General features: G+C 31.7%; 2 protein-coding genes across 3 annotated transcripts; both read right to left on the reverse strand.

Annotated features, from left to right (window-relative positions):
• Window positions 1-3,698: 3,698 nt before the first annotated feature.
• LOC148626442 (uncharacterized) lies at window positions 3,699-5,648 on the reverse strand. The gene is made up of 3 exons (XM_088571111.1): window positions 5,642-5,648; window positions 4,859-5,155; window positions 3,699-4,380 (listed from the first exon to the last, which is right to left on the reverse strand). Exons 1-3 carry the CDS (start codon window positions 5,646-5,648, stop codon window positions 4,133-4,135), a joined length of 552 nt encoding a protein of 183 aa, XP_088427237.1. The 3' UTR covers window positions 3,699-4,132.
• Window positions 5,649-7,800: 2,152 nt separating this feature from the next.
• On the reverse strand, window positions 7,801-18,644 carry LOC148626443 (uncharacterized). 2 transcript variants are annotated; one of them, XM_088570454.1, is made up of 12 exons: window positions 18,533-18,644; window positions 17,884-18,021; window positions 17,178-17,303; window positions 13,764-13,850; window positions 13,323-13,451; window positions 12,536-12,589; window positions 11,768-11,827; window positions 11,437-11,466; window positions 10,952-11,051; window positions 9,625-9,675; window positions 8,792-9,145; window positions 7,801-8,094 (listed from the first exon to the last, which is right to left on the reverse strand). In XM_088570454.1, exons 2-12 carry the CDS (start codon window positions 17,935-17,937, stop codon window positions 7,802-7,804), a joined length of 1,338 nt encoding a protein of 445 aa, XP_088426580.1. In that variant the 5' UTR covers window positions 17,938-18,021; window positions 18,533-18,644; the 3' UTR covers window position 7,801. The 2 variants fall into 2 exon arrangements, with proteins under 2 accessions (XP_088426580.1, XP_088426579.1); XM_088570453.1 differs by having other exon boundaries at window positions 11,437-11,469.
• Window positions 18,645-18,972: the final 328 nt, after the last annotated feature.

Below are 18,972 nucleotides of genomic sequence, written 5' to 3' on the forward strand. Positions count from 1 at the left end.
TGAAGTTTGTCAATTCATTGATTTAGAAAAGGTTTTTAGCGACAGCTATATTTTATAGCCTAGCTGTCCGAATGGTCTAGGGCGCTGCACTTTGTGCAGGCGGTGTTGCCATATATGTCACAGCGGTACAAGTTTGGAGTCCCGCGGAGGGAACAAACAAAACTTTGCATCGCAAATTCGACAGTTCTAACATCGTTGTGAAGTCTTCAGACCTTTCTGTACGTTTACTTTATCTTCCCTGTATCAATTTGATCCGATGGAGCAGTGTAGCGAATATAGTCTTAGTAATCTAAGCAATACAGTTGTATTCGACAATAAATGTTAAGTACAGCAGAAAAACATGCATTACAAACTCTTAGATTATCAAAGCTTAACTACATTTATTTACTGGTTTATTTATCAACAACAGTTCTCACTTTGGCAGAGATATTGAAACGGTTAATTTTGACGCGTTAAGATATTTGTAAAACTCAGACTAGTATGGAAATTAGTGTAAATTGAAATTAAATTCTTGAATTATAACTTAATAGAAAGTTAGCACTTAGCACAGTATATACCATAGAAGTATTTGAGTTTCGTAGTACCGTGCTTTTTAGATCTTGAATCGTTTCTTTATCGAGTATGTATTGTTTTACTTTTTACACATATGTGAGATGTATGAATGGTGTATCCAGTGTATGCTATATCAATTATATGTTTGTTAGGAAGGAGATACTTCGTGATTTTGTGGATATTTGGCAGCACTAATCTGTAATGTGTTGGTAAAATTGTATAGTTTAGAGTGATTCTAAAAGCATTTGACCTTAGCAGTTATCAGTCTCTCTATATGTATACGTCATATGGTTAGGATCAGTTAAATTCAGTTTCTGACTTGCCTACTCAATATGTAATTCATATAGTTAGGATGTATTAATATGTTTATCAATCATGTTTATGGGATCATATTTACCTTATTCCCTTTTCTCATTATTGCCACCTTATAGTCAGCTTACTTTTAAACAAGTTTGGTTTGAAGAACAAGACCTGGATAATTTCTATAAACCAAATTTCACAAACTGGTAAGGATAGTTTAGAGTTCATACACTGACTTTGTATAACTAAGGCTATTTATTGCGTATTAAAATTAATAGATCTAATTTTTTTTGCCGTTTTTTACGGTATTTTGAATATTGAATTAGCACCAATATAAGTTCCATACTGCATCTTGTTTATTTAATAATATGCACACAAATAACAAAGGCACGTGCATCCCCATTGGTGGTTTGGTTGGGTTGTGACAATACATAAACATGTCCTGGCTGCGAATCATTTGAAGTATTGTGGTTAGAATATCCACTTGCCAATTATATGGGAAAAAATAGTCTTTTCAAATGACAAGCTTTAATGCATTTGACACCGGAAGCGTTAATACCTATATAAATGCATATATTTCAAATTTTCCCACATTAATTTACAAAATTCGTAGTATTAATTTCCAATGAACAAGTGTCATTTGTTATTTTTCTCGTTTATATATTTTTAAACTTCGCAAATATCACAGGGATTGTTCATTTCCGCTAAAAATAACTATAACTTGATCAACAAGAAGTTTAATATGTGCTTATTATGTTCTAATTATTGTCCCCCGAATACATTAAACGCAGATGGGATATGTCTGTCTATCTGTCATTAAACACTAGAAACACCAATGATCTTAAAGATATAGTTATTCATTCAGTGTCACCGTGTAGTTGATCGGCAACATTAAAACCTGATTTTTTTAACTATTTCACCTCTGTGGATTCCGTTATTAGTGGAATATACTCTTGATAACACAGACTTTTTAATAAGTGTGTATTTAATTCTGTCAATACTTGTTGCAAAACATTTTTTTACGGAACGGGAGACCACAATAATTTATAGCATAAAGCTTTTTCGTGCGTAGAAGTAAGGTACAAATGCAAACATTTTTTACAAAAATAAGTACGTGACTTTGTCAATGCTGAAAACCTAACGTTGAGCTTGTTCAATGTAATTTTATATCTTAATGTCTCCTAAAATTTGAAGCTTCAATGCTTAATTATGAGCAGTCTTTTACGCTACATAAAAGATTTTTCTGGCTGAATCCAAGATGGAAAAAAACAGGCAAAGTTTACATTATGACATGGTCATATCCCCTATAACCTTATCATCTAACATACCAATGAAAGAAAAACATAACAGACCCACAATAAAGAGAAGAGAATCAATATCTGACTTTATATCCATCCCTGCCCAGGTCTGGCCAGTTAATTTATGTTATATATGCCTAACAAATATCGTAACTTTATTCTAAGGTGTATATCTTAATGATATTTTATACCAATTTCCAAATATTGTATTATTTATTACCAATATCGACATGTTTAAGAAATATTCATGTTTACATTTATTTATATATTCTCCTCTGCTCTGTCTAAAACTTAATGTTTGATACTGTGTACAACTGATGAGAACTTTCTACATGTTTTTCTTGTTACCATAAGATTTATTTAGAAAAAATCGGTAATCTTTAATCAACTTATTGAAAATACGAAATACCTCTACATCAAACTTAAAAAATACAAAGAATGAAAAATAGGCTTGATACGAACGCGGATCTACAATCAGTTTCAAAAAGTGTCTTTCTTGATTTAAGGGACACACGAAAACGTACAATGAAAGTACCTTTTTCAGCTTTCTGTTTGTCTCAGATAGGCATTTCAATTTATTTGGTCCATGTAAATCATCTGTTTTTGTAGAAGTTTTGTTAATAGTTACATAAAATTTGATTGACTTTTTCCAAAAGGTAGGCGTTTAAACTATGGCAATTATTTTTCTGTAATATTTACAGATTACTTTGTCTATTATATCAATATTGATTTCAATATAAGTCATTCCTCTGACTACAATGATAACATAAATGATGATTGACTATGACTTTATAAGCCGATCTTTGTTTCACCTTGCAATATGTAATTCTGTTCTTAATTCAACTGTAAGACAGTAATTGATTTTGAAGAACATTTTTAGGGAATTGGCTACAAAGAAAATTCTATAACAATGCCTTGCAAATCTTCTTCAGCAATTAACCATAAAGGGTTTACAGCAATTACAAAGCCAGAAGATCGACTGTACTTCTACTTTTGCATGTATATATTCAACAAAACTTTGCTTTTTGCTTATAATTTAATACTTGTTTTTCAGTCGTTAATATCTTCATTTGTATTTTTTTGTAACTCAAATGTCTTAAATTTGTCTTTTAACATGAATTTATATACATATTTTTTTGTGTCCCTTAATATCCAGATGGAAAGGGATTTTATTCTATAATGTGTTATATTAGAAATATGTTGGGCTATCAAAGTATATTCATATGATTATTTTGTATCATGATACATTTTATGTCAATATATCAATTCGTATCAATACCACGAAGTATCAACCATTGAATTTATATTGCATCCATTTGTGTAAATTGATATATAACGATTAATTAATAAGATTATTACCACTTAATGATAACGACTACTAATATATTACTTTCTGACGTATTAAATTGATTTTTATAGAAAATAATGCAGAATATATGGTTAAAGGAAACTGTTAGTAATGCTTTTATATTTGTATGGCAAAGGACGGGAAATCGAAAAGAAACAAGGTTCAGAAATTAGGTTAGGCCACGTGAAAAAAAATTGAAGTAGAACACGCTTTAATTCTAAGCACTAACGCATTATTGTTGATCAACAAAGAGAATAAAAAAAAAACGGAACACAAATAATTACTGAATCGGAACTTATGAATCTCACGTTTGAAGAATTAACTGAATGTTAGAATGATTCAATAAAATTAAAGGTTTAATTGTCTGTATGATCTTGGACGTCTTTATTTTATCTAAACACCGGATATAAAACACTACGGACAAATTCATATTTGCCTCTTTCTCTGATCTTCAACTCGATGATAAAAGTTACTATTTTGATTTCTCTGTATTCTCTCCTTTTCTAAAGCCATTTCACGGGCTCCGGCGATTAAAGCATTAAAAATAGTTACAACCATTTAAACATCTGCAATAACAGAATATACAACTCTTTACCAGGAATGGCCTGTATACTATAATTACAGAATTACATGTTCACTCTTTACGAATGAGTGCCATGCCTTGACACTCTTTCAACTTTTCTAAAGGAGTATGACACATAATAGATTCTTTGCACCTGCCTTCTGGGTAATCACATGAACATTTGTCTGGATTGAACTCTAAATTTGCCGGACAGTCCTGTAGAAATAATGTTGAATGTGAGCAGTGGTAATACTTGTTGCATAAAGTTGGATGTTGGAAAAAATGCCCGTGTTTCTCTTCTGGGCATTTACTTAAGTTTTCTGAAAATAAAATAATTTGATGTAATAGCATTCAAATTTCTCTTCTTAATTTCTTAAAAACTGTTTTGTTATTGACTGTGTAAGTGCTTACGCTTTCTTCGTTGTTAACTTGTTCAGATGAAAAATCATTTCTTTTTCTTTAACGCATTTGCACCAGCATCATTATTGTGGAGACAATCACATACACATTACATGTCCTTTCATTTCAATATGGTGGATAATTTTACGATAAACAGAATCATTTTTTTTTATGTGTCTAGAAATACTACGTTTTTAAATTTAGTAAACATTATAAAATTGAAAAACCTAAGCTTTGTGAAAAGAATACAATTTTATATGTGAAATTTATTCTATATATCTATGAATTAACTTTTGTTTTTTTTTACAAATAAGTCCCGTGTCCATTTTAAAATTCATTTTTTCTTATCAAATACAACTTTCCATGAATAATTTATCATTAAACTTTAATCATACCTACCTGGTTTTTTGCATAATGATATAGTTTTTGTTAAGTTTTCTGGAAATTCTTCATCTACTGTCAGAGGTTTGCAAGTGATTTTCTGCCCATATAAAATATCGGTCTTCGGAAAAATCACATCTGTCCTTATTTTGAGGTTTTTTGTCCAGTACGACGAGTTTTTACCCAATAGTACTGAAGTGGAGTTTCCATCGGTGATGGTAATTTTTAAGGTGGCCTCACTGCATATTTCACTCAATATACAAGTAATGTTAAAAGAATCATTGTTTTCATAAACTGTCAGGGATAACTGTGCATCTGTAAAATTTAAAAATAATTTTAGAAAAATATGCATTCATAGAAAACATTTTGTTTTCTTTAACGCATTTACCACACCATGATTATTGTGGAGACAGTGACATACACATAACACATCCTTTCATTTCAAGATGGTGGATATTTTTTTTTCGATAAACAGGATCATTTTTGTGTGTCTAGAAATACTACGTTTTTAACTTGAAAATAAACATTATAAAATTTGAAAAACCTAAGCTTTGTGAAAAGAATATTTTATTTGTGAAATTGATTTCATATGTGTATGAATTAACTTTTGTTTTAAAAATCTAAGCCCCGTGTCCATTTTAAAATTCATTTTTCTTATCAAATACTACTTTCCTTCAATAATTTATCTTTTAACTGTATTTCCTTTCGTTGTCTTTTTTTTTCAGAAACTAAGTTCACCTAAGTACATGCCTGACTGAACACAATAGTATTAAGAAAGTTAAGATAAGCATTCTATAATACCGAGCATCGCATACTCGGCTAACGATACACGTTCATACGACGGAAATGGTTATTATGCAGACCCACAGAAATGTGCCAGGGAAGTGAATAAAAAGTAAAAGTAGACTATAAGTTGAAATCAAAGTATATGTTTCATAAACAAAGGGAAATAAATCCAGTACGTGAAAATAATTTTAGTGGACAACCGTTAACCTATCCTATCTCGGCATTTTCATCTATCGTCCCTATGTCAATGACTCAACAAACGTAAAATAAATGCATTAGTGCGAAAGCCCATTAAACCTTTCTATGAAAATCTAGAAATATTTGCTATGACTAAAATTATCTCATCATCAACTATAAAATGAAATAACTAAAACTTTCGAAGTTTATACTGCTCTATCGGATCCAATGGAAGATAATGTATCAATTTGATCTGATGTTACAATGTAGCGAATAGAGTCATCACTTTTGTATGTATAAATTTGATTTTTTGTGACATGCATCATTAATTTGATCCTCTATCCTACATAATGACATCTAAATGAGCTGCCCCGTACTACCATACACAGTGTACTTAGTTAAACCCTAGATTAATCCAACGATGAGGAATGACCCGACCAGCGAAAGCTATGTTTTAATAGCCTATCTGACCGAGTGGACTAGGGCACTGGATTTTGTGCAGGCGGTGTTGCCACAGAGGTCACAGCGGTACGAGTTCGAGTCCCGCGGATGGAACGAACAAAAATTTGCTTTGGAAATTTGACAGTTTTAACATCCTTGGGAATTTTTCAGCCCTTCCAGTTCCTTTACATTAACTTCCCTGTATCCCCTTGATCCGATGGAGCATTGTAGCGAATAAAGTTGTCACATTCCGAGACGTTTATATATATATAACATTTTTAATAAATAAAATAGCAACAAACATAGGCAATAGGACTGTAAGGATGAAAAAAGGACACAAGATATCGTATTTTACTCAGTAGTAAACAAAAAGAAGGATTAGATGTTAACTTATTTGACGATACAGAAATCAAAGAAAGCAAAATTCGAACGGTAACAAAAAGAAAATGACCAAAGGATTACAATGAACAAATAGACACACACAAAAAACAACATAAAATAACAAAACATAAATCGCATAGAAACAAAAGTAAATAAGCAGCCCGGGCCCATTTATACTGGGTACATAGACATGATGCATCGATGAGGTAACCGTTCTCTGCTTATATAGAAACATCGATTTGTTCGTAAAATTTCAAGTACCAGACATTTGTTTGTGTTGTTTAAAAACAGAGAACAGTTCTTCCAAGATATAGTGCCATTATACAGTAGTTTAGAAGATGGTTCGGTTCATTGTTATTTTAGAATATTTTTTTAAAATACTTATATTAGTATGCAATGCATATAAAAAGAAAGGAAACTAAATTATATCCTAAGAGTTGTTTTTTTTTTCTCCATAAAATGACAAATCATAAACTCTTTTGAATTTTAAAAATAATATATATATGTAAACACCATCATTTACTAAAACCTTGACCTGATTTTCAAGTTTTCTTTACTCGTCGGGTGATTCTAGAAAAGCAGGGGACTAACTCTACCGATGCACATGGTCCATGTTCCCTGTGGATTCCGAGTTGCAATTTTTTTAATTTGTATGTATTATTTTGGTCATTTTATGTACTTTGATGTGTTTGTCTGTTTTCCATGTCTGGTCTTTGTCCTTTGATTACATTCTTTTGATTTCACCTACAACATTGGTTCCCTTAATTATCCCTTTCGAATGTTGCAAGTTTTACCAAATCAAGTAGAACGTCATCCGTTCAATCATTTATATCAAAGTGTGTTTTTTTTTATGTCAGCTAGAAAACTTGTTTCCATTTTGCAAAGAAATTTCATTTCAAAAACGCAGAAAATACAATAACATTATACCTCATTAAATGAAATACACTTAATATGATTTAAAGTTTGCCTATGAGAGTTGGAGAAGTAATCAATGCAACCAAGATTCTAGCGGATATAAAAGAAATGTAATTCAGGGACAAAGACCAGATATAGAAAGCAGACAAACACAACAAAGAACATAAATTAACTGAAATGATGCTGTAACACGTGTATATACATGTATAAATTTACAGATATTTATGTCAAACTCTTCAAAATATGATACTTACTTGGATCTCAACACACAAGCAAAGTCTTTGTTAAGTTTTCCGTGAGATGTTCATCAAGGGTAAGAGGTTTGCAAGATATATTGTTGACATATACGTCTGTTGACGCAGTTAAATTGATTGTTTTCATTTTAGTTGCAGAATTGCACGATTCGTGCCCGTCCTCAGAAAGTAAGGGTTTCGTTGAATCCCCATCAGTAATGAAAAGGGTTAGTTGTGCATCTATACACATGTCACTCGCATTACATGTAAATATAAGGAAGCCTTCATCTGTTCTATTATATTTCAAATCTAACTGAGGGGCTATCAAAATAAAAAAAAAATGCATTACAATATATTAAAGGAAACACCCAAAAGATATCACTTAAATTAATTCTCACTATGCAAGAGTTGTCTGTATATACAACAACCATTTAGAAATATTTTAATTCTTTCGTTATGGATTTTTTCATGTGTTATCAAAAGAAAAAAAAATCTGAAAAAAAAATAAACAGAATCTTTTAAATAATCAGGCCATGGGTGACACATCATTTTTCTCTATTTGGACATTTATGCCTCAAATATATTTCATACATATAAAACAACTGGAACAAAGCTATTCAAAAGTATATATATGACATAGATATCTTTGACCGTTTATATCGGAAAAAAGTGCTGGAAAATTATACCACCACTTTTATATATTACATTTCAACTAAATTTGATCTATCAATATCTTAAAAAGGCAAACTTCGTAAACATTTTGTCGTATATTCTTTGAGGTAATGAGATATAAAGACTCGGATAGTGCTATGAAATCGTTGCGTTATTTTCCTCATTTTCCACACTTTACTTATATTTTGCCTGATTGTTTAACAGAGAAGTGCTAAAACATTTGACTGGTTTAAAGAATAAAATTCAGAACAAACACTTTATAATTACAACGTACTGGTTGAAATTATCGATACTTCAGTTTTTAGTCCCTTAAATTTCAATGAAATATCTTATCAAATACACGTACATGAACTCCGTATGTTAAATGTGCATGTCGTAGTACCATTATCCGCGAATTCAACTGTCAAATGGTAGTCTCCAATATGACGACATTTTACATTCCTTCTCTCTATCCTTATCGGCTGTTCAGTTCTTGATATGTTGTAGTCAATAACCCATTCATCAAAGACAGTATTGAATTTTTCTATAGGAATAGTTATGTTGTGACTTTCTGTTCTTGTGTATTGGTAGTGTGTTGATGTAACTTGTGTTATGATAACATATTTTACATCTCTATTATCTAAGACGTGTAGACATGATTTGTTAGGTGCATAACACACTTTTTGTCCTATATTGCCAACGTTGCCATCCTCTGCACAATCTACAACATGAATTTGTAAATGCTTTTTACCTCTTGTTTTGCTTTGTTTTCGTGTTAGTTGAGTTAGTGAAATCCTGTGTATCGATTCTATTTATATTAGTATGATATAAATGTTTTACTCCCTTATAACAGGCATCGTTTAATAGTAAATGCAGTAGTCAATGCAATTAACTGTAAAATCAATGTTGGATCAATGTGAGCTTGCTCATGTTTCACTTCTCGGCGTTTGAAGCGAAACCTCAAGCTTCGTACAGTTGGTACAATCAGATCACTTGATCAAGCATTAATAATAATCCTTAACGATATCTGAGAAAAAAAATATGAAATGAGAGTTACATTCTTGTTCAATTAAAATATTTTTTCTTATATCATATATCAATTTTAAATAGTATTTTCCGTTGCACAGACGGTCACATTTTTTGTTGAACAATTAGTGCAATGTAAAACCTATTAAATGAACTGATTACATATTTACTTACATTCTACGAATTCTTCTACAGTGTTCGCTTTGTGGGGTCTGGTGTCTGCATCTTAGATATAAATCGTATGACGACTTAATACAGCAATAATTTTCAATTCAATATTAAATAAGTTCCAGGCCTTAATTTGTTTGTATTCATTCACTGAATAATTACGCAAAGAATAATAAAGGGAACCATGATTTTAGCAGTAATCAAAATAATGTAATCCATGGTCAAAGACTTGGAAAACAGGCATACAAAACAAAGAAAATGAAGTAAAACAACCATACATACAACGTAACAAAAGCAAATGAGCAACTCGGACTCAACTAAAAACTTGAAGCATGTCCTAGGTGCACCGGTAAAGTAAGCGTCTTCTTCTTTTCTAGAAACAACCGCCGATTTGCTCATAAAAATTAAAGTCCTGGGTAGACAAACGGGAAAGGAAAACTATGACCCGTTGAATAAATAAGTTTTCTTGGCTTCGATTGATTCATGATGACGACCATAAAACTTTTTTAGTAATGACTTCAATCTTGTAGCAAAATAACCCTGTTCCAGAAGCCTATTTGTTAGAATTCTAGCGCGATACAAAAAGTCTGCATAGATTCGGCAAGCTCTTGCATAACGTATGCGTTATGATATGAACACTCCTTAAGGATGTGCTGAAGGGATGTTGCCACAAATGATAGAAAAATTGACAATTCTGAATGAAAATTCAGCACATTTGTCGTAACTTTTGGTCAATAGTTTTCCTTTACCATCGATTTTTAAGTGTATGTCAAGATATGAGGCTGACTTCACACAGTCTGTAATAAAATAATTGTTTTCTGTGAAATGTTGTGAAAACTTCAATCAACTGTAGTGTATAACATTTGATCAAAAGCAATTGACATGAAAAAAATAGACGTCTACGTATTTTCCATTTTTTTGCAAAAAGTATTCTATTTTGGAAACGAGCACATTATGGTGATCTACACAACCAGTTATTTCTCGTCACTAAGGAACTTTGTAGTTGTTTTGTCCTTAAATTTTCCACTTCTCTAATGTTATAAAAACGCTCACTTTCTTTGGTCCCTAATACATTTTTTTCGAATACAAATATTGTGGGGGTTGTGATTTTCGCCACAAATGCGAGTCAATTTCCTTAACTTTAAATGGTTACACTTAATAAACCTAATCATTCTTTTGAGAGCACCAAAATATTTTGACAGCTGTTTTTTATTCCTTGAGAAGTTCTTTTTTATTTTAAAAAGGGCATGTTACTATTTAATACGCAGTAGCTGCTATAGTGTACCCTAAGATTTAAGCATTTATAATTTGACTATCGTTTATTTGGTCATACCATTATGGTCCATACTAGCGGCATATGCAATGCCAGAAGCTATTGCAACAAACACTAATAACCCAATCGAAACTGCTATAATCTTTCTTGGACGGTTATTCTAAAAAACAATCGAGCCTTCATTTATTATAAAAAAAATACTATAGCATCAATAGTCGGAGACATAATATCATACATACACAAACTGCAGAAGAGTATTATTAAAATATAAGCTGAAAAAATATTGGTCTTACCCAATATGAAATTTGTCTTTTTGGAATTTTTCAGTCTTCGATCTCTATTAGAGGTTTATTTCATGCAGTCAAATGTTCTCCCAGTTGCGTGTTTTTGTGTAGTTTCATAATTGTCATATTAAAGGACAACCTTCTTTGCCCTATACATATTATTATTCAAAACATTTTTGTCGTTAGATACAAATACATTTGTACAATCATATTTTAAAGCAATAGCAAAATACTTATTACATAATATTCAATACAACAGACCCTTTTCTTCAGATCCAACGCTTGATCATACTGCTACAAATAAAAATATCAATGTGTAGACTTAAATAATTCTTTTATTAAACCATTTTATATCACTAAGTTTCATTTTATGATATGGCAGGATATAGCTCAAAATTAAATGTATTTAAACATTGTTTCTATTGTTCCTGTGATGATATAAATTATCAAGAGAGGCATGTTTTATTACAAACTGTGCCGATTATTTATACCCTTTTCATTTGTATAGACTGTAAAACGACTGATATTGTTTTTTGGTTTTTTTCTTTGCGAAATCTTATCGTTAAATTAATTCTAAGCTTTTCATACTCACCTGAAGAAATTTTGGTGGAATAGAAGCCGTACATATTTGTCTACCGTGGCTTTGTGGATCCTGGAAGACAATATGTAAAGATAAAATAAAATACCGGAAATGATGTCTGCCGCCCTTGTGCAGTCTCTTTTGTCAGTTTTTTGTACTTCTCTGGTTTTATACATTCATATCATTATGATTTTAGCCCAGTGACCCCCACGTTTCTTTTTATAATTTACTTTTAATATTCCTTTCACTGTTTTTTTTTTCGAGAAGTTTATATGAAATACTTATTTTTTTTAGGTTTTTTTAATAGATAAAAATTACAAAAATAAAACCTACTGAAAATTAAAAGTCTTTTCTGTCATAATTTCTACATCCTTAAATCGCTCCTGTATATCGCTTATGATCGATTTAAAAACCAGTTAATATAAAGTTCAGACACTGACTTAAGACATTGTGATTCATGATGTTGAAAAACCTAACGAACAAATAATGCATGTTTTGTTTGAAAAAACTACACTCTCTCAAAGTGCAATTTTATAAACAATCTATATATTTTTATCTAAAAAATGCTAAAATGATATAACCAAGTTTGGCCGCTTTTGTGGTTTGTAACCATTACTGAGATAAAAGTGATTTTGGCATGCATGTATCAACTTATGTCTAGTTTATATACATTCTGCTACTTAAACACTAAAATTAATACAATCTTAAGATTCTGCTTAACGTTTGATGACTGTCGAAGTTTAAATTAAAGCATAAACAGGAAATTTTGCATAAAATTACCTCTATCCTATTCTGAATGTTGTGTTGTTCCAAAAAGTCTGTATTGATGGAATCCTACAAGTATAATGTGAAATAGTTTAAAACAATATGCCAGTCTTTGATAATAGAAAATATTTGAACAGGAAAATAATAAAAATCCGTTGAAGGTATGAATTTTTCAACCGAATGATGTCTGTACAACAATGAAAAAAGTAAAAACAAGGCGTTATTTAAATTAGAAACAAAGTGAAATAACAAGATTTCATTTTTTTCCTATTCTAAACGAATAAACAGGTAAGTGTAATGATAAATGTATAGAATAACTTGATGTTCTGATGTACGTAGTCGCGACGAAACGCGTGTGCTCATCAATTTTTTTTTCATTGATATATCTGGTTGGTTATTTTTCTTCAATTGAAACATTTTTGACTTATCAAAACTAAACATTTCGGTGTATTAATTGCTGAGACACTGAACCTACGGGTCTGCAATGTAACATTATTAAATAAAAAAGGCTGCAAGTTTCATGATATACAAAAAATGTTATATAAACTAATAAACGTTTAGTGTAATTTATTTGCTCCTTTCTGGTGCAAATTCCAAATATTTTTTGCGTAATAATTGAACTCGAAAACTTTATAGTTTAACTTACTGACCTACAAAAATGAATTATACTAACGCATGCACATTTTACTTTATTTATTTAAAGTTGAAACATAATTGATAAAACCATTTCAAACAAAATATGTAATTGGTTTAAAAGAATTGTGATAAATATTCTTTAAAAATGTACACAATAAACTCATACATATTGACTGCTGCATCTTGAATCTCTTGGTGATGCGGTGTTTGTACTACTGTGATCTCTAATTGGTTTTGGGGCTGCATAGTTGTCTTGCCATGTTCTGAATAATGAGCCATGTAATTTGTTGTTGCCCTGTAAATAACAGAGGTCGATCAGGTGTATTTGGAACAGGAAAATTTAAACTTACGTTGCTAGACTTCATTTTCTGTTTGGTACTCTATGGTTAATTGCATTGTGTTAATTGCTAAAAGCAGAACAATAAATCATAAACTCCCAATGTTATACTCGTTCTAGGCTTTAAAGCAAGGGAATACGACTTCAAAATGCTTATAAAATAAGCTGCAGTAAGCATACTGTAATTAAAACGCATTTTGCAACAGCTCAATGAAATATCAAAATTATTTACTATTGTTATTTAATTTAAATTCCGGAAAAAAAGTTTACATTTCCGAGTGGCATTTTAACTTTAGTATTTCCTTCGTCCCTCTGAGGCGTTGAACCATATATTTGAGCATAGCCAAAGTTTTTCTCCTGAAATGACAAAAAAAACACGTAGAAAAATTCACCAAACAACACTTGTTTTCAAGTAAAATATAATAGTACTAAAATCTTTGGAAGAGTGATCGAGGGAACCAAGGTTGTAGCGTTAATCAACAGAATGCAATCCAGGGACAAAGACCAGACATGGAAAACAGACATACACAACAGGGAACATAAAGTAACTAAAATCATACATACCAAGTTACAAAAGCAAATGAGCAACTCGGACTCCACTAAAAACCGGGAGCATGGATCAGGTGCACCGGTAGGGTAAGTATCCTCTGCTTTTCTAGAAAGACCCACAGAGTTGCTCATAATAAGTCCGGGGTAGACAAACGAGGAAAGGAAAACTATGACCCGTTGAATAAATCAGTTTTCATGGTGCAGATGGATACACCATAACGATCCACGAGTTCATGATGACGACCATAGAACTTCTGTAGTGATGACTTCAATCTTGTAGCAACATAAACTTGTTTCAGAAACCTATTTTTTAGAGTTCTAGTGCGATACGAAAAGTTTCTGCAAGCTCTCACATAACGTATGAGTTGTGATATGAACACTCCATACGCAGGTGCTGAAGGGATGTTGCCACAGATGAAAGGAAAGTTGACAATTTTGAATGAAATGTCATCACGTTTGTATTAAGTTTGGTCAATAGTTTTTCTTTACCATCGATTTCTAAGTCTAGGTCAAGTTATGGTTTAACACGAACGGAATCAAGATGCGACAAATACACTTGAATTCATTGTTATTGTAAGAAAATATGATAAATGAAATATTTCCTATATTTCAGATACTTACCTAGTGGTCCATTTTATGCTTCCAAATGAAGTAATGTACACATGTTTTTAATCACCTTTTATTACTTGCACACTGGGATTATAAAATATTGACAGCATCCGGATCAGATACAATCTCAAAAAACGTTTTATTTACATTTGTATCGGAAGGTATTCAATCAGTAAAGAGAAATTTATGGAACAAAATGTTATACAATCAAACGTTAAGTTAACTCAAGCGAAGATGTAATGTGAAATGAGCTGCAAACGTCTTTTTTGTGTTTTCTCGCTGGTGGTTCAGTTCAGAGGATGAGTCATACGGCTGTATGCACCGACCATTTGTAAATTTAGGGGGAGGGGCGCTTGAATATTTTTGAGAACAAAATACCTATTTCACAATTTAGGTAGAAAAAAAGAAAAAAAAGTAAAAGGAAAGGAGAGGAAATGAATCTCATGCACATATAATGAATGCACCATAAACTGTCATTCAACATGTTAAATTATGTATGAAGAAGTATGTAACAAATGTCTTTAATATTAACATTTCACGGTTTATAGTCGAAAAATGTTATAATGAGTTACTAAATGAATATCAATATCCAGAGACTTGTTTTATATGAATCCAGTATGATAAACTATTAAAAGAACACGAACTACCACTAAACATAACCAATTTAGATTTTATCTCCAATAGAGAAAAGATAAGAATACTGTGCCGTCCGATTATTTCTTATTGTAGAAATTGCAAAAACTTCTTGAATAATTTTTGCTACCTATATTCAAAAATCAAGGAGCTTATGTACAAGACAGCTCAGAACGTTTACAGTTTCTAAATGACAACAAATTTCCTATGTACTTATGGCATGACAAGCATGTATACAAGCATGTTCAGTAAATGAACGAATTAAATTTGTAATTTTTTCAACCGCCGATGAAACGTTCTCCCTTAAGACTGTCTTAATGATTGCAAGTTGGCGCGAGGAGACATTATAGGCAACCGGAAAAGCTCCCCATACTGCAATAGAAATGGAGCAATATAACCTTGATATTTTGGAACGTAGTTAGATGGAGTTATCTGGAGCGCTCATACTATATTCAGGGCAAACAATGGGAAAGAGTAAAACACCACATGCCAAATAGAACTTGGATTCTCAAAGAAGAAATACAAGTCTTGTTTATCAGACAATACAATCGCGACAATTAAGAAGCGTAGGTCTGTTGAAGGTCAAGACAAGATTGCAAAAAATGGTTGAGAATGAACATTTAAGCATTGGAAAGAAGTAAAGAGAAAGGACCAGACAGGATAAAAGTACCTACATCAACGAGCTCGCTTCATCAGCAAATAATGCAATGGGCAGAAATGACACAAACGCTGTGTACTACATCAAACGGCATTTGACATATAGAAATACCAACTAATCAAAACTAGCAAAATACAACGATGGAAATGTTATAACAGAACTAGATCGACCACTTTTAAATGGAGAAGATATATCAGATGCTCCTGATCTACCTCCTGGAGAAGGCCCAACCACGAATGTTAAAATCATAAAATCCCTACGTATAAGGACTTGAAAAGCCCTAGGACTTAATCAAATTAGCACCTGAGGTCTTAAAGATTAACCCGGAAAAACCAACATTTCGATTGGTTAAAGGATTAATTGATTGATTGTTGGAGTTTAACGCCTGAGCAGCAATATTTCATCTATTCTTTTTGACATTTGAACTGGCATGGGGCTCAGCAGCACCTATCATGAGCTGTTTGAAAACAATCTGAAAAAACAGTGGAAATCCCTGAGGAGTGGAGGTTAAGTTACATTATTAAGCTTCCAAAGGAGGTCCACCTGAGCAACTGGCAAAAACTGGAAAGGACTTCAACTACTCTCCAGATTCCGATGCGGTCGATCATGTATTGACCAAATTGCCACGTTACGGGTCATCATCGAGGATTAAATAGAAAGGAGACCAGCCCTCTACATAAACTTCGTGGACTTCAAGAAGGCCTTAGCATAGTTAACAGAAATGTACTTTGGAAGGTACTAAGACACTGTGGGATCCCTATCAAATAGTAAAGATTATCCAAGGTTCTACAAAAACACCAAATTCCAAGTCATCCACAATTCAACCCTCTCACCATCCCTCAATGAACATACAAGAAATACCCCAAGGTTGTCTCTGTCACCCCTAATTCTCAATATAAATGTGCAAGAATTTATATTTAAATTGGATATAATATACAATCATTAACTTACTCATAGATTGCTTCTTGCCTAACTGATATATTTTGGGGTGTTAAAGGGCTATGTATTTTATTTTTTGTTTATTTTTAATCCATACAAGACATCTGTGCCTAATACATTTTGTATGTTTGTTACTTACTTTGAAACACAACAATCCATTAAAAATACATATTGAATATATATATCAATATTTTTTATGTACCTAATACGCTGTTATTAGTTTTACGGGGAAATGACCAATTGAAGGTCACAAATGCGTTTTAGTGTACAGGTATTATGTAAAACACGAAACTTACATGTGGAGCTGGTGCTGCGAGATTACATGACTCGTTATCATTTCTTATGGACTTTGTAACCAATGCATATTCTTCGTCAAATTCAGATGTCGTGTAATACGGGTGTAAGTAGTCTGTGTTTTGCTCCTTAAAAAACAATATTGTCTTAATTTCAATTTTTATCTCTATCATTACGATTACCTACTAACAAAAACAAACAGAAAAGAACTCATAAATAACCCCACCCAAACAATGGATGCTATCAGCTGTATTTTTGTCTTCAAACATAAATAAAATAAACGTGACTGTTTGTGTCTTTCATAAATAGAACAATATGAGACAAATAACAAGCTTAATATTCTCCGCTCTAAGTGAACTACTACAAGCACCGGCTACATTACTGACCTTACTTTCCTGACTTACCTAATGCAGGTATTTAAAAAAAACAGTGGATGCTTAGCCTACCGGTGCACCTGTGTATGCTACCAGTTTTTAGTGGAGTCCAGTTTCTCATTTACTTTTATTACTTTGTATGTATTATTTTAGTTATTATGTTCCTTCTTGTGTTTGTCTGTTTTCCATGTCTGATTTTTGTCCCTGGATTACATTCTTCTGATTTTCACTAGAATTGTTGTTCCCTTGATTACTCTTTACTTAGTTAGTCGTGTCATTTACTACTTATTTATAACAAAAATGCACAATCAACTTTGACCAACCAAATACATACTATATTTGAACTGACTCTTGGAGATTCAATCGAGGCATAGTCGTCGCTGTGCATGGAAGCACGTTGATTGCACAGTAAAATGCCATCTTCCACCTCAAATGCTGAATTATTTTGTTCAACAATTGCTTGGGATTCATCCTCAAAAAATATATATGAATACAAAATGTAACATATGTTAACAATTTCAAATATATCAAATTGCAATTTTCTGTAGGAAAAACCCATCTAATCTGAATTGTAAATTTTTAAATATTAAGTACTTATTTGTATTTTTTCTGTGGTAAAACCTTTAAACAAAAGAACCTTCTGCATAAGTAAAAACTGCTAATGCATTTTTTAACTTTCTCATATATGAAAAATTGTGTACAACCTTTTATCAATAGGTAAGAGAAATAGGTACATTGAACTCATATTTCGTTTTTTTTTTCAGTTCTTTTCTTTATAGTTTCGAAATGCCTAATTTTTGCCATATTTTTTTTTATTGAAACCCAACAACTTTCATGTGTTGCAACTACTATATATTGAGCATGACAAAGTTAAAGATTGATTTAACCATTGCTATGGATTTCTATATAAGTTTTATATAAATTGTTGAGAAACTTCATTCAGAATGAGAAGTGTGTAGCATTTATAAGTATTTAGTATTTACTCGCAATCCCAGGTATGTCTGCTGTAACCATTCACTTGGAGTGCATATTTTTCTTCCTTGATCTGAGCCCTAAAGATTACTATGTTTCTGAATTGGAGGTTTCTGTAAAAGAAATTGGTGCAAGCAACTTAATATAGAGTCAAAATGAATAACAAACACTGAATATATAAATACAACTGATGCTAGTATGTTGCCTTCAAAAAGCTGTTTTGGATTATAAAAAACTAAGTTTTTTTCAAACGTGCAAATGTTACTATTACTCTCGAGTACTATAAAGTGAATTGATAACATGATAACACAGAAATTTTTAATGATATAGAAATAAATGGTTTCAAATTTATAAAATATATGTTGCTTTTAAATTGTTAAACAAACGATTGTATAAAACCTAATAACCGGACGGAAAAACGGGTTTTTTAAAATAATAATGCCATGTATTA

This window comes from Perna viridis, chromosome 2 (assembly GCF_037379345.1).
Source record: "Perna viridis isolate PV_CMFRI_1.1 ecotype Kerala chromosome 2, ASM3737934v1, whole genome shotgun sequence".
Lineage (NCBI taxonomy): Eukaryota > Metazoa > Mollusca > Bivalvia > Mytilida > Mytilidae > Perna > Perna viridis.